This window comes from Rhinoraja longicauda, chromosome 9, assembly GCF_053455715.1.
Source record: "Rhinoraja longicauda isolate Sanriku21f chromosome 9, sRhiLon1.1, whole genome shotgun sequence".
Lineage (NCBI taxonomy): Eukaryota > Metazoa > Chordata > Chondrichthyes > Rajiformes > Arhynchobatidae > Rhinoraja > Rhinoraja longicauda.
In genome coordinates, this window is record NC_135961.1 from 19,703,955 (window position 1) to 19,720,259 (window position 16,305).

The 16,305-nt window shown below is 40.3% G+C and overlaps 1 protein-coding gene across 11 annotated transcripts in view; it reads right to left on the reverse strand.

Moving 5' to 3' along the window:
* The window catches only part of esrrga (estrogen-related receptor gamma a), a 248,388-nt gene that overhangs the window by 211,916 nt on the left and 20,167 nt on the right, over positions 1–16,305 (reverse strand). For 9 of the 11 annotated variants that reach the window (XM_078404917.1, XM_078404915.1, XM_078404911.1 and 6 more), the window contains one exon: positions 12,751–12,829. The exons of 1 other annotated variant lie outside the window; for it this stretch is intronic. In XM_078404917.1, coding sequence (XP_078261043.1) covers positions 12,751–12,767 — 17 coding nt within the window. In that variant the 5' untranslated portion in view covers positions 12,768–12,829. Of the gene's footprint in view, positions 1–12,750; positions 12,830–13,103; positions 13,161–16,305 lie in introns of those variants that run through there. One more of the 11 variants, XM_078404918.1, reaches the window with a different exon arrangement.

Below are 16,305 nucleotides of genomic sequence, written 5' to 3' on the forward strand. Positions count from 1 at the left end.
AAATGTTCAATGACCTTGAATGCATTTTCAAATGCAATCTCGTACCAAGTGGGCCAACTTTGGATATTACTCAATTCACCAAACCTTCATCAATCATCTGCCAACAATCTCGAGTAATTAAGACCCACAACAAGCATTCTGATGATCTGCCATGCAGCAGAAACCCATGAATGCTGAGACCCACAATATCTGGGGTGGCAGATATCCTGCAGAACACCACAGCCATAACGTTGTGACAGCTTCTCTATCAGGTTTCATGTGGAAGCATGCACACCAGAGGCTCATCCTTTCTGTCATGGATAGCCTTTGTCACCCTGTAGAAACAAGGAACTGCAGATGCTGGTTTACACAAAAGGACACAAAGTGCTGGAGGAGCTTGGCGGGTCAGACAGCATATCTGGAGAACATGGATAGGTGACATTTGGGTCGGAGTAACTCAGTGAGACAGGTCACCCTTTGTCACCAAGTAGCAGATCACGGAATAATGATTGCTGGTAAGACACCAGACTTTGGCATACAGGATCTGCAACTGCTTTTGGTCACACCACAGCTCGAACTGAAAGGAATGGAATCTATTTCTTTCTGATTTAGGATAAACATGGCATGTGGCACTTGAACAGCAACAGACATACATATGTTCAGTGACACTCTATTGTCACATGTTCCCTCCACCTGCTACCTTACAATGAAATGTGGTTACTTCTCTTTGACTAGAGAGCTAGACAATTTTCCTCATGCAGTGGTAGATGGCAAACTGGGAAATTGTCCATGCCTTCAGCTCCAGACTTTACAAAGTGAAGAGTATAAAAATGCATTGACATGGTCACCCAGGCAGCCACTGGCAATGTGTCTTTCACCCTGCTCTGAGGATGCAGTTACAGATGCACAAGGTGATAGATCACATTGAGGATGTCGCTAGTTACTTGCAGATGTTTCACATCTGACAGTCAGAGAATTGCTCCCTATAGCAGATGTAGTTATATCCTGGGAGTCTTCTTCCTCTGGCCTATCCAATTTTTCGGCAGCTTTTCCGGCTCCCCATACCCCCTATTCAGTCTCCCAGCCAAGTTGTTTCACAAGAGGAATGCCTGACATTGGATCCATGTTAAGCAGCAACTGATTTGCCCAAATGTCTTGAAGCTAAAAGGATGTCCTCCTGCCTTATCCACCACTCTGCTCTCCATAAATTTGACCCATAATGTTACTTTGGAGGTCTATCTTGAAACAACTGTATCAAATACATATATATATATTTAGTAGACCAATACCAGCAACTCACACAGTTTAGAAGCAAGAAACTGCAGATGCTGGTTTACAAAGCAAGACAGAAAGTGCTGGAGTAACTTAGCGGGTAAGGGAGCATCCCTGGGAACACGGATAGGTGACGTTTTGGGTCGGGACCCTTCTTCAAACAGTTGATGGTTCATGGGGGAGCTGTTCTTCCTGTTTAGTGCATGTTCAGCCTTAAATTTTGCTGTTATTTATTAATTTTTCACGATCTTAGCATCGCTGCTAGTTCAGCACTTTTAATCATTCTAACTGTCCTGGAGAAGGTGAAGGTGAGACACCTTCTTGAACCACCCTGCTCGTTTTGGTGAAGAGACAACGTCATCACTATGGGGACAGAGCTGAATGCTTTAAATAAAACGACCGTGAAGAATTGATGGAGGGCGTGCGATTTGGAGGGGAATCTGCAGCTGGTAAGAAGCCGCTAAGAAAGGGTGTGAGGTGGTTAGCACGCAACAAAGGCTTTCTTTCTGCACCTGACGCTGAACTAAACTGAACAGAGGAGCAGAGATGTGTCCCAAAATGGCAGTATTGTAGTGTTGGGTGCTGCATATAACTGATAGCTTGACCCTCCAACTCGGCATACCTCCAGCAGCGTCATTAGTGATAGGAGTAGAATTAAGCCATTCGGCCCATCAAGTCTACTCTGCCATTCAATCATTGCTGATCTATCTATCCCTCCTAACCCCATTCTCCTGCCTTCTCCCCATAACCTCTGACACCTATATTAATTCAAAATCTATCTATCTCTCTGCCTTAAAAATCTCCACTGACTTGGCCTTCTGTGGTAAAGAATTCCACAGATTCACCACCCTCTGTCTAAGGAAATGTTCTCCTCATCTCCTTCCTAAAAGAAAGTTCTTGAATTCTAAGCCTACGACCTCCAGTCGAGACTCTCCCACTAGTGGAAACATCCTCTCAGCATCCACTCTATCCAAGCCTTTCACTATTCTATAGGTTTCAATGAGGTCCCCCTCATTCTTCTAAACTCAAGCGAGTACAGGCCCAGTGGCTTCAAAACAATACAATACAATACATCTTTATTGTCATTGTACAGGGGTACAACGAGATTGGGAATGCGACTTACGATGCAATAAATTAATTAGCTAATCAGCATAAATCTAGACAACCCAGTGAAACAAAATTAGAAACAGTTTTAAAACAGAATAAAGTGCAAGTAGGTCTGTGCCGGTTCGCTGTGCGATGTGACCATCCGACTCAGCAGGACCAGTTCAGAGCAGCTGTGGCCCTTGGGATGAAGCTGTTCCTGTCTGGAGGTGCGGGCGTAGAAGGCTTTGTAGCGTCTGCCAGATGGTAGAAGTTCGAACAGACTATTGCAGGAGTGTGAGGAGTCTTTGTGAATGCTGGTGGCTTTTCTGAGGAATCGTGTGTTGTAGATGCCCTCCAAGGCTGGTAGCTGTGTTCCGATAATCTTCTGAGCTCTATAGACTACCCGCTGAAGAGCTTTCCTCTCTGCCTCCATGCAGCTGAGATACCACACAGGGATGCCATGCGTTAGGATGCTCTCTGTGATACAGCGGTAGAAGGTCGTCAGCAGCTGTTGGGGCAGACCAGACTTTTTCAGTGTTCTCAAGTAGAACAGTCATTGCTGTGCCTTCTTGACCAGTGCAGAGGTGTTAGTAGACCATGTGAGGTCCTCCGAAATGCGAGTGCCCAGAAACTTGAAGCTGGACACTCTCTCCACACTGTCCCCGATGATAAAGATCAGAGCGTATTCCCCGTTATGTGACCTACAGAAGTTGATGATCAGCTCCTTGGTCTTGGAGGTGTTTAGGGACAGGTTGTTATCTGAGCACCAGTCCGCCAGGTTCTGCACCTCCGCTCTGTAGTTTGTTTCATCACCGTTGGTGATCAGCCCGATCACCATTGTGTCGTCTGCAAACTTGACAATGGTGTTGGTGTCGAATGCAGGAACACAGTCGTGTGTGAATAGGGAGTAGAGCATGGGGCTCAGAACACAGCCCTGTGGTGATAGTGCGGGCCCATTCTCACTGCCTGTGGTCGCTTCATCAAGAAGTCCAGGATCCAGTCGCATAACGACGAGCTGAGGCCTAGCTGGTGGAGTTTGGTGATGAGCTTGGTGGGCATGACCGTGTTGAAGGTAGAGCTCGTCATAGGATAACCTACTCATTCCTGGGATCATTCTTGTCGGATGCACCTGTACCTTCATCATAAGAAACAGGAGTAGAATTAGGCCATTCGGCTCATCAATTCTACTCCACCATTCAATCATGGCTGATTTATTTCTCCCTCCCTGCCCCAGTCTTCTGCCTTCTCCCCAAAATGTTGCTCTTTTCATCAGTGCAATACCCAATGTACTTTGCAGCAGATGTGCGCTCTTGTGTCAAACACTAGTTAGTTCCGAAGCACCATCCCATAGACTTTGGAATATGAACATTATATGAACCCAGTTTCAGCACTATAAAAATTTTAAAGCCAAGTTTCATCTCACTCAGGAGCAATCCGCATTAAACAGGACTGCATCATTTGCATTTTTAAAGTTTTGAAATTTAAATAAAGTGTCATTTTCAGCTAATTTATATCAGAATATACAATTGTTGAGCTTCAGTGGTTTATAAATTCAAAATCACCGGAGATAAGAGGTATCATCTGTTGTGGAGCCGCAGCACACAACACCGATATTCATTCATGCAGGACAAGACTATTGTGCCCATTAAACTATAAACAGCAAAAAGTAAACACTTCAAGATTCAGCTCAAAACCAGCATTATTTCTCAATCATACTCAGCATCAGCCTCACGGTAAGATGAGCGAGGAGAGAAACAATACAGCATAGAAGATTAAGGACGCACGCGAGAGACATTTTCAAAATTATGAAAGGTCTCAAGAAGGCAAACAGTGAAGGATTGTTCCACTGGTTGCTGAATCAGTAACAAGAGGGGACAGACTGAGGATTATCACTGGGAGAATGAAAGGGGAAATTAAAAGAGGTTTTGTTCACAAGAATATCATTAGGAAATAGAATACTTTTACCACAGGCAGCTATTAAGGCAGTGACTGTAACATCTTTTAAATGGAATAAAATAGGTATTTGAAAAAGAATGTAAAAGGATATGGGGGAATGGGGGAGGAAATGGTATTAAAATAGATAGCTTCAGTTTAAGACCATGCACCATTGCAGAAATGATGGGTCAAATGGCCTTATTCTATTCTATAATATCGATGATTTTAAATGTTGCATATTTCCAAAACACTGCTCCAGGGATATTAGAAATAACCAGCTCAAACCTGTTGGGTGTTTTTCTTTTTTTTCTTTTCCCTCTCTGTACTCTTCATTCAATCCCATCATTCTTTATAACTGTAAATTAATTCACTGTTTTCAGAAAGGGAAAGGTAGCAGTCTAATCTCTCCCTTCCCTTAAAGCAATTATTATTTGTATAAAAAAAGACTATGAAAGTGTAGCTGGTCAATAATCAAATTAGTTATTTTTATTGATGTCCCCAAACAAATTCCGAGGTGAGAATGTAATCTACTGCTCTGTCACTGCAAACTATTACGATTAGATTTGTTGCTGCACATTCATTTAGGAAGAAGCAATTACTACCCCACCCCCTCCAAAGGTATGACAGGAGCTTTGGTAAACAAATTTATGGCAAGTCCAATTATGAGTGGAGATTAACAAAATAGGGAATGTCGAACATCGCACAGCCATATATAATATACAAGCTGCAGACAAGAGAAATTTGCTTTGCAAATTAAAAAAGAAGCAAACTAATGAAGAGAAGGGAAATCTGAAACAAAGTCGTAAAACATAAGGTACGGAAGGTGAGTAAGGATCTGAGCAGAGGAAATATGTTTATCTTTCAGGCGCAAACGTGCCACCAGATTCCAGTTTTAACAATCAGGAAGATCAATTTATCTATTCTCGCCACAAATGCCGACTGACCTGTAACTTTGTTACAACTTTTCACACTTTTTCAAATAAAATATTTAATAAATATCTTCTAATAAAATAAATAGTATCTAATATTTTCCAAAATGATATTTTCTAATAAAATTGTGAGCTGACGAAAAATGGTAGCAGATTTGTATTGAAGAACTTCACCTGTACATATGGCCTACCACTGCAAACCTTTTCCACGTAAAAGATTTTTTGTCAGTAGCCTCGTGCCACTTTCCCTCATGGGATTCTGTCCAATGCTGAAACCGTCCTTGTTCTTTCTTGTTTAAACTATAAGGCTACAAACCAAAAACAGGGGAATAACCTAAGGTGCAGCGCAGTGGTAGAGTTGCTGACTTACAGCGCTAGAGACACGGTTCAATCCTGACTATGGGTGCAGTCTGTGTAGAATTTATATGTTCTCCCTGTGACCACGTGAGTTTTTTTGGGGTGCTCAGGTTTCCTCCCACATTCCAAAGACGTGCAGGTTTGGGGGTTAATTGGATTCTATAAATTGTCCCTAGAGTGCAAGATACAACGAGTGTTGGTCGGTGGGCTGAAGGACCTGTTTCCACACTGTATCTCTAAAAAAACAACAGCTCTCTTTTCAACCTGCATGAACACATTGAATCAAATGATCTCCTTTCCTTATTAAGGTATTTATTCACAAAATGCTGGAGTAACTCAGCAGGTCAGGCAGCATCTCGGGAGAGAAGGAATGGGTGACGTTTCGGGTCGAGATCCTTCTTCAGACTTATTTGTGAATAAATACCTTCGATTTGTACCAGCATCTGCAGTTATTTTCTTATACTCCTTTCCTTATTAGATGTTTCTAGGAGTCTAAATGTGTCTTTACTGTTAAGGCACTCTTTGAAATTTGTACCTGACAGACGATTCTAGATAAATCCAAATTCTCTGCACTCATGTTTCTTTTAACAAAAGCTTTCCCAAGCATTTCCTTCCCACCCTCATCGCCCAACATACACATCTCAACACTTCACTTTTCTCCATTCTGGAGGGTAACATTTTTGTTTTGACAATTTTTTCTCATAACACATCTCTCTTAATTCAGGAATTAATCTGCCTTGTACACAGAGCACCAGCTCACCAATAATAAATGATCTCCTGTACTTCATGTAATTAACGACTCTTAAAAGAGTTTCTCAATTGTAAACTTCCTAGAAACTAGAACTTCAACAATCTAATCACTCTGGCAAGGAGCAAAGATAATAATTAATCATCTTTATCTTTCCAGGCCACAGACATCCCAACTGCTAATTCAGCAAGTCTTTAAACAATTTTGCCTCCACTTCGTTTCACCCTTTAGTTACATGATATAATATGATTTTGTCCACTAAAATGCAAGGCCTAATCCCAGCTTTAGCTGAAGGACATCACTGTTTAAAAAGTTAACTAGGTAATGTTTATACCTAATCTCAACATTCAATAATCAGGTGTTGTGAATTCCATCGGCCACCTCCATGCTCTTTGACCCTATGTCACACTCCGGTTAATATAATCAGCTTCTGAAAAATTAGGATATCTTACAGATACGTCAACCCTGTACGGCATAAATATAATTTGGAAACATCCGTAGTACAAAGCAGCAAGCCCCAATTGGCAACTGGGTGAATTTCCTCTTTAAGCTTTCCATTGTTTTCCCATGCTTTTTGTTGTTCAGCTTTAGCTACTCTTTCAATCAGCGGCAGAGAAAAACCAAAAAGCTTAGAATTAAAAATAACATAAATCCAAGTGGTTACAGTGAAAAGGCAGGAGAATGGGGTTGAGATGGAAAAAATAGACCAGCCATGATCAAATGGCAGAGCAGACTCAATGTGCAACATGGGCTCGTTCTGCTCCTGTGGTCTTATGGTCTTGTGGCCTATGGTTAACAGATGATTGACTAAATGTGATCTTTAAAGCCCAAGCAGGAATTGAAAATAAGATTTGCTTCCAAATTGTAAGAATGGAAATTTCCTACGCCTGGATCTTTGGTGTGAAGAGTTCTGTAATTCAATTATAGAGGTGTATTTCTGCTTATAATTCCATTACTGCAACTGGAAAGAATTAGTTAAGTACAGCTGCTTCGGTGCAAAATATTAAAGTAGTTATCCATTTTGCATACTACTAATGGTTAAAACTTCTGAATGTCACCTTTGGCAAAAATTTCTGAATAATTAATAATACGGTATTACTGCATAAAGAATAAGGTTTATCTTAACTAATTATTGAGCTGATAAGGATAGATTGCAATAGATGGTCAGCTTCCTTGCTGATTAAATCATTTTAATATTAAATGCAAAAACTACTAATTTGCATGTCTTATTGGAAAAATACAGGCAACTACTTTGTGATACTGGATTCCATATTGTTAACTCACACACTTTCCATGGCCATAATATTCAATGGTTGCTGTGAACAATGAACTACTGACTGCAAAGATGCACTAATAGACACAAAATGCTGGAATAGCTCAGTGGGACAGGCGGCATCTCTGGAGAGGAATGGGTGATGTCTCGGGTCGAGACCCTTCTTCAGACTACTAAAGCCTACCTCCTAAAGATTAACTGGAGTTGTCAGTAGGTTATGGCAAGAGGTCAAAGTCTCTTCTGTTGATTTGTACAATCATTATTAGAAATAAAATTCTATGAAATAATAACATTTGACAATAGATTAATTTTGAACATCCAGAAAGCAAAATGTTATTTTGAAAATGGGGCACCATAAGATTGAACTCTTGATTTATAGTTTGTCTACTCATCTCCTTGACCTTGGCTCTTCAACCATGTGTGCTGGTTCTATACTTGGAAGGAACCTTGCTCAAAACAAAGTCAGTGTCATGAATACACAAATTACATAACTTTTAATGACAAGCCAAATATGACAGAGAATATGAATACAAAAATAATAAAATTACTTCTGTCCTTTGAGAGAAGGAACATTAAAATTTTCTTTCAATGTATAACTAAAAGATCCTTAAAAAGATCTCTATGAAAAATATCATTTGATAATCTAATATAAACCACTCTGGAAAATGTGAAGACCAAAATAATCTTGGATTCACTGATGGCTTGCAGTAAGTTATTGATCTCAACTGCAGCAATAATGAGGGATATGCAATTGGACTCAGTGAGACTGGTTAGATATTGGGAGGGTAGTCACCTCTTCGATCACTAGCCAGAGGTTAGTTAGAATTTGCACTTTGTGATTGTAATTGCAATTTGAAACAAAGACCAGCCGGGACTTCACACATTACTACTCCTGATCAAAGAACTACCCAACAATCAATTTGCCCCTCCTCCAACTCATGAAGGGCAGAGTTGGCAGGAAATAATAACAGATGTCATAGTTTATCCTACTTCTCTGCAATTGCATAGACTCCAAGTGTTTAAGACAACAATGTTTTCCTTACCACTAACTAAAACAAAATCATACTTTTATAGTTATATATTCTCATTTCAGACAACGATTTAATGAGATAAAGATGCAAATTAAAGATCAGCCATCAACATTAAGATAAAGAAAGAAGGACTTGGATTTAAACAATGCCTTCCATGACTGGATATCCTAAAAGCACCTTACAATGAGTGCACAATTGCTGTTGTCATTTAGCAAAGGCAGCAACAATATGCAAGAAAGAAGCTGTAATGTGCTAATGATCAGATAGAGTCATAGAGTGATACAGTGTGGAAACAGGCCTTTTGGCCCAACTTGCCCCCACCGGCCAACATGTCCCAGCTACACTAGTCCCACTTGCCCACATTTGGTCCATATCCCTCAAAACCTGTCCTATCCATGTACCTGTCTGTTTCTTAAACGTTGGGATCAACTATCTTCTCCAGCATCTTGTCAGATGATCTGGCAGATTAGCTATTGATTGGGGGATAGATATTGATCAAGATCCCAGATCTTATTCCCCGAATGTGCGATTGGATCCTCCATGGAATTTGTGTTCCCTTGAGAGTTTCACTTTAACGTATATTGTACTATAATGCTCCACTGGCAGTACAGCACCTCCCCAGCACTGGAACAACACCGAGATTGTTTGAAATCCACCGGATTGAGATTTAGAACCACAGCCTCCTGGCACAAAGCAAGAGGGCTATCAACTGAGCCACAGCTGACAAACTCTCAGTGAGCAATCACAGATTTCAATTGTACTGTGAACCTAGAGAGCAAAACTCAAACAATTTATATCAACAGAAGAGAGGCTGAACTCTTGTCTTAACTCGCTGAACTCTAGTTAATCTTTACAACAAGTGGTACACTGTTCACAGCAATTACAAAGGTGAAAGGATAATAAACATAACAACAGTATTCGGCCCAATGTTACAAGGGTATCACGTGACTGCCACTGCAGTATTGCAAGTTTACTTTCTGGGTGGATTACTAGAAAATAAGTATTCCATAGGTATTTGAGAATAATGGCTACCAAAAAGTGATTACAAGGCAGTAATTTAATAGACAGGTTCAGGTGATGTCATGAGCCACAAAGTAAACCTCGAGTGGTTTCTAACTGTCATCTAAACTCTAAGATTAGATTACTGCATTGTAATCACTATAAGGTATCTGTTATTTTTAATCTACATATATACAGTACGGGCCTGGTTTTATTCCATTTTGGGTTTCTTTTTCTGCTGATACCAGTTTTCAATGTAGATGCCAACTGCCGGAGCACTCAGCATCATTGATCTGCGATGATGATCACTGAAACAATAACGATTCTGCAGTCATTCTTCTGAATTTTGAACAAAATCTAAGGTCGGCGTATATATGGAAAAGTGGTCGTGTTGAACTATTTCTGTGGCAGGTACGGAAACTGCCATTTTCGGCCAAACTAAAAAAAGACAAAGGTTTCTTTAATCGCACTTCTGATATTAATGACAATCTGTCAAAGTGCATCCTCTGAAATGGAGAGGTCTGCATAAAAATTCAATGACAGCAATCCCAGCTACGTATCAGGAATGCAAAAGCTACATATTTACTTAATCAGTCACTATTTTCAGATTTTCTTCTGAGCTGGCTTAGGCCAAGAGACATCAATTATTTAAAGGAAGTAACATGATGCTTCCTCTGTTAAGTCAAGTCTGCAAGCAGACCCCAAGAGAGAATAAAAAATGAATTAGCTAGAATCTATTAATGAGCTTGATGCGAACACAGATTCAGTCATCATATCTGCACCAGGTTTTCCACACACCTTCAAAAAGCTGACTAGTTTTCCGAATAAAATAAGTGTCCAGGTAGCATTCAGCACAGGAGTTGGATTCTTTACAAAGTGCTTCACAGGGGGAAAGCACATGTCCAGTGGCTGTCCTGAATCACCCAGGCACACACACACACACACACACTGTATTCAGTACACGTAACAATTATTCAACCACCTCGTTTTCACTAAAGGCATGGCAATGCAATTTTATCGTTATAATCACGACCATATGACAAAAGCAGAGGTCACCAGGGACCAATTTCAAGTGATTTTCAGATTGCACTTACATATGCTGAAGAGTTAAGTTCGCTTCATTGCACCTGCGCTGATTTATGCAGCTTTCCACTGTGCTCTTCCTCCACTTGCCCCTCCCCTTCCCCAAAAAAAAATTCTGGCCAAGCGAAGAAAGTTTCAAAGGCTGACTGAATGTTAATATTTTTTTTTCTTCTCTTCATTTAATTGAAATCTGCTTTAAATCTTGTTCAGCACTTACCCCCCTTCAACCTTCAGGTGCCAGAGGGCTTGTTACTTGTGAATTATTTAGCAATCATATTTGCGGTAGGAAATTGATTTTTGAGTAAATCCATATTGATTGAGTTATGCGAGACTAATGATTTGAAGTAAAATGTTGCTGTTAACTTCTAGGGAGGGAGAAAGATCATTTTCTGCATCAAATTTTCACTTGCGAGGGACCCTGGTACCCTGCTTTCACCCTGTCACAGTTTATGGTGACTAACTGTCTGCCAACCATGACCAAGTGATTAAAGCAGACAGCATCTGTGTATCTTTGCAGTAATAGGAGCCTGATTTCTATTTCCCATTCATTGAAACTTGAGCAGTCTATTAGCTCCTGCATTTTAGTTTGATGAATTTATTACTTTACAATTCTTTTTACTCAAATGCATTGCTTCCCCAGAGCAAAGAAAAAGATGCATTTATTTTTAGCTATTCCTTTTCCAGATTTATTACAAATCCTTCGGTCAAATCCTGCTGAATGAATACATTATGGTGTGTTAAAAACATCTGTGTTGGAAACTTATCCCTCAGCAATAATGGTACAAATATTGTCAGGACTTTTCAATGTGCCGAGTATTTTTGTGACTTGGAAGTGGAGTTCCCCTTGTTATTCCCCTTCATTTCCCTCTTGCTGAGACAGCAGACACACAGCCTGTTGCCAGGCTTCTACCACTGACACTCAAGCTGATGGGCTGTCACCCTTGGCTTCACTTGCTATGTTGTTTAGTTTCATTTTAAAATAGAAACATAGAATATAGGTGCAGGAGTAGGCCATTCGGCCCTTTGAGCCAGCACCGCCATTCAATATGATCATGGCTGATCATCCAAAATCAGTATCCCGTTCCTACTTTCCCCCATATCCCCTGATTCTGTTAGCCCCAATAGCTATATCTAACTGTCTCTTGAAAACATCCAGTGAATTGGCCTCCACTGCTTTCTGTGGCAGAGAATTCCACAGATTCACAACTCTCTGGGTGAAAAGGTTTTTTCCTCATCTCAGTCCTAAATGGCCTACCCCTTAATCTTACACTGTGACCCCTGGTTCTGGACTCCCCCAACATCGGGAACATTTTTCCTACATCTAGCCTGTCCAATCCCTTAAAATTTTTTAAATGTTTCTATAAGATCTCCTCTCATCCTTCCAAATTCCAGTGAATATAAGCCCATTTGTCCCTTCTTCCCAATAGTTCCATCACTCAATATGAGGGGCGTGCAACTGCGAAGTCCCACTTTAGTTCCAAAGAATGCAGCACGGTGGATTGATCAACTTGCTATCACGGAACTGCTTGCGATATCTAACATGTTTATTTGTTGATCTCTCAGTTTCTGGTCATCTTGCATTCAAAAGCACCGTCATGGGTTTTGAGTTCGGAAAACTCAAATATTAAGAGAAGATTATGTACCACAGAAAAAAAAAATCTTCATGATTTTGCCCAAGTCTAAGTTTTGGTGATGTACTATTGCAATCAAATTTGAAAAATCAGCTATAAAAAAAAAATCAGTAATGATCCAATTGAACTTCGTCAATTGTTTGGAATGGAGGGTTTAACATATCATTGGATACTTCCAATAATAAAGAGCTGTTCAAATACTAGACTTGACCTCTGCTTTGTTCAACGAGCATAGTTTGATGAGGGTTAGATTATTCCAATAAATATCTTTGCCTCCATATCGAGGAAAACGGAAGAGGCAGGAAAGTAGCCAATCTTGACAGATCTGGGTTACCATCCAGTGACCACAACTGGAAAGCATAACTGCAGACATCAGGAGAGAAGAGTTTCAATCCCCTACAAAGTGAAACAACCTGCCGATACTCACGGTTTAAGTCTCCACATGAAGAATGGGCTCTTGGGCGTAGTGAGAAGGGCTGTCACACCTGTGGAACTGCACCCAGCGTCTTCAATGAGGGAGAAAAGGGGGAAAAAGATCACATTTTAATTGCACATTTTCTTTCCCTACACAAATAGTTAACAGGTGCTCACCATCCATCAAAAGATAGGATCTACACTAATAATACTCTACGAATCTTCCCTCTTTACTTTTTTACTCTAATAAAATCAAACCCAATCACATCATCTCCTCTTTCCCATGAGCTTAAATAATGCAAATCCATCTGTCTCTTTGCCTCCCCACACTTCTTCAATTTCTAGGGTTTTAAAAAGATTCCTCACCATCGGCTAACTAGTACTCTAGAACTTATGGCATTATTCTTCCTCCCCATGTTAGCCTTGGCCCTTGAATATCAACAAAAGACAGCTAATCCAGTATGAAGGATGAAAACAAGAAAGGGGCAGTGATCTGCACAACTCCAAGATGCTGGTCACAGGACCATTACAACTCTAGATATGGGTTTCCTGCCTTCTGGTCCTGGAATAATGCATGACAGAAGGGAATTTAAAAAAAAAAAAGATTTACGAAAAGGGAAAATTAGAATAGATAAATTGTGCATAATCACAAAAGACAAGAAATGGTAGAAACGTAATTGTTTATCTGAATTTTCTATTGAATGTTGTTTTCAAGTCCAACCTAGTATGCCAAAAATAGCTCCCACACAAGACTTTGTGAAGTTCAAATCATTAAAGCAGTACGTTCAAACAACTCTCTCAGGCAAGGCCACAGAATAAGTCTGTACAAGTGGATTTCCTGTATGAGTTTGGCCGAAAATAATGTTGTGCTTCTAATTTGAAAAGATATATATTAGGCCAAATTCACTTTTGGCAGATGGAATGTAATTCTGAAAAATAAAAGCACCTGCATTTCTGGAGGACTATTAAGGCTTGGGTATACACAACGAATGGTAGCACGCCAGGAGTGAAGAATGGAGGGATCTTAATGTATACTTTTAAGATCCCCAAAGGCAGCTGAATAGGTAGGTTAAAGAACAAGTTGGTTAAAAAGGCCTTAATTTGCTAGGAGATAGAATTTAAGACCATTAAGGAGGTTATGGTACATCTATACATTGGCTAGGCCACAGCTGGAGTACTGTGTTCACTTTTTATTGCCGCACATTATAGAAAGGATGAAATTGCACCTCAGAGAATACAGAGCAGATTCACCAGGATGTAACCTGGGATGGAGTGTTTCAAATATGAGGAGAGATGGAATGGACTGGGTTTGTTTTGGAGTGGAGAAGGCTGAAGGGGCTCTTGATTGAGGCATACAAAACCTATGGGGGAAATAAGTGGGATAGATGGTGAGCAACATTTCCTTTTAGCAGAAGTATCTATGACGAGAGGGCTTACATTTAAGGTAAGGAATTAGATTTAAAGGAAATTTGAGGGAAAAAAAATCACTCAAAAGGTAGATGAAATCTTGAGTACACTGCTTGAAGAGATGGTGGTGGCATCCATTCTCACAATATCGAATGTGATTACATAAGTACTTCAAATGCCATGGCATGGAAGGCCATGGGCCAAGTGCTGAATTATAGGATTAGTGTAGGTAGGTAGATGGTATAGGTAGAGAGACACAAAAAAGATGGAGTAACTCAGCAGGACAGGCAGCATCTCTGGAGAGAAGGAGTGGGTGATGTTTCGGGTTGAGACCTTTCTTCAGACGCAAAATGCTGGCGTAACTCAGCGGGTCAAGCCACATCCCTGGAGAATATAGATAGATAGGTGATAGTTCGGGTCTGAACCCTTATTCAGACTGATCGGTAAGTATTTGGTGGTCGAACCAAAGTATGTCACTAAAATACTTTTAGGGCGGCACGGTAGCGCAGCGGTAGAGTTGCTGCTTTACAGCGAATGCAGCGCCGGAGACTCAGGTTCGATCCTGACTACGGGTGCTGCACTGTAAGGAGTTTGTACATTCTCCCCTTGACCTGCGTGGGTTTTCTCCGAGATCTTCGGTTTCCTCCCACACTCCAAAGACGTACAGGTATGTAGGTTAATTGGCTGGGTAAATGTTTTTTTTTAAATTGTCCCTAGTGTGTGTAGGATAGTGTTAATGTACAGGGATCGCTGGGCGGCACGGACTTGGTGGGCCGAAAAGGCCTGTTTCCGGCTGTATGTGTATGGTATGGTATGGTATGGTAAAATATTTTGCCTCTTTTTATCTGTGCATCTGCAGAGGACCAGAGACAGGATGTTTCTTCCAGGCCTCCACTCACACCTCCGATCCAGCAGAGGAGATGTGTGGCAATACGAATTATCTGGAAGCAGTATTTTGTTTTAATATAAAAGGAGTTTGGATTTCACTCCCACTCTCGTGGCAGAATAATAGTAACTAGTGCCTCTGCACTCAACAAATCCGCTGCGCCCACCAAGCCTCAGTAAACTGTTGAAATTCATGGAAATATTCCTCTCTGCTTAATGATATACAAAAGAAAGTAATAGCCGGCAGTGGGATTAAGATAGTAATTAAATTTGGGGTGGTGGGGTTTGGTGGTGGTGGGGGTGGTGGCCTGTTCCTATTCAGAAGGCACTTTCGGCTCTCAATTTATGACATCATCAGAGGCACTCGATTGAATTACTGTCTTGTAATTCACTGCCAACCATCTATTATCCTATATTAATGCCCTTAAGGGTAATTTGAATACTCTGATGGAATATTTATCAAGACCCGGGGCTTGATTCTAATCATGGCACAAGTAAAAAGATTGGGTGCATCTCATTAAAGTCTATCCAATATAAATTAGCTGTACGTAGATTAGTAAGCAATTTGTATCTCTACACAGCTGACTTTGAATCCTGTGTCGCCACAAAATGCCAAGACAATGGGGGGAGAGAGTCCAACAGTAACGTTGTTGTACAACTGCATTTTTGTTTTGCTTTACCCAATGCAGCACACCATGGGTTTATAGAGGAAATATCTAAATACATATATATCAACATGTTTACTGCAGACTACGAAATTATCTTGAATTAAATACTTCAATTAAACACTCTTCGGATATCAGCAAATAGATTTGGGTTTTTTAGCACTACCAATGCAAATCAGTAAGTGCAATCTAGTCCTTTTTTCCTATTTTAGTGAACTATAATTCTCAAAACAACAGCACAACATGCTAGTCTTTTTTTTTACTATTGAAATGGTTTACACACTTTCAGAATCTAACAACTCTATGCAGGATGCAGGAAACTTCAATGCTGTCTGAATTATGCAGAGATTATTTTGTCTTATGTTTAAAAGTACCACTGAACCTAAATTGTATATTCTTGGCCTGCTGAAGTGAAGCTAATCTTAATCATATCTATAAAAATCTATGGAAATATTTTAAATGGTAAAAGAGGAATTATGCAGATGTTCGCTTCAAAAGAAATTATAAGCCAAATTCTAAGTCAAGAAGCTCTACTTTTATGTGCAAATGGCTTGTAATCAGACAATCACGCCAGGCATTCATCAGCACGCTGCCATTTAAATGACATTCTG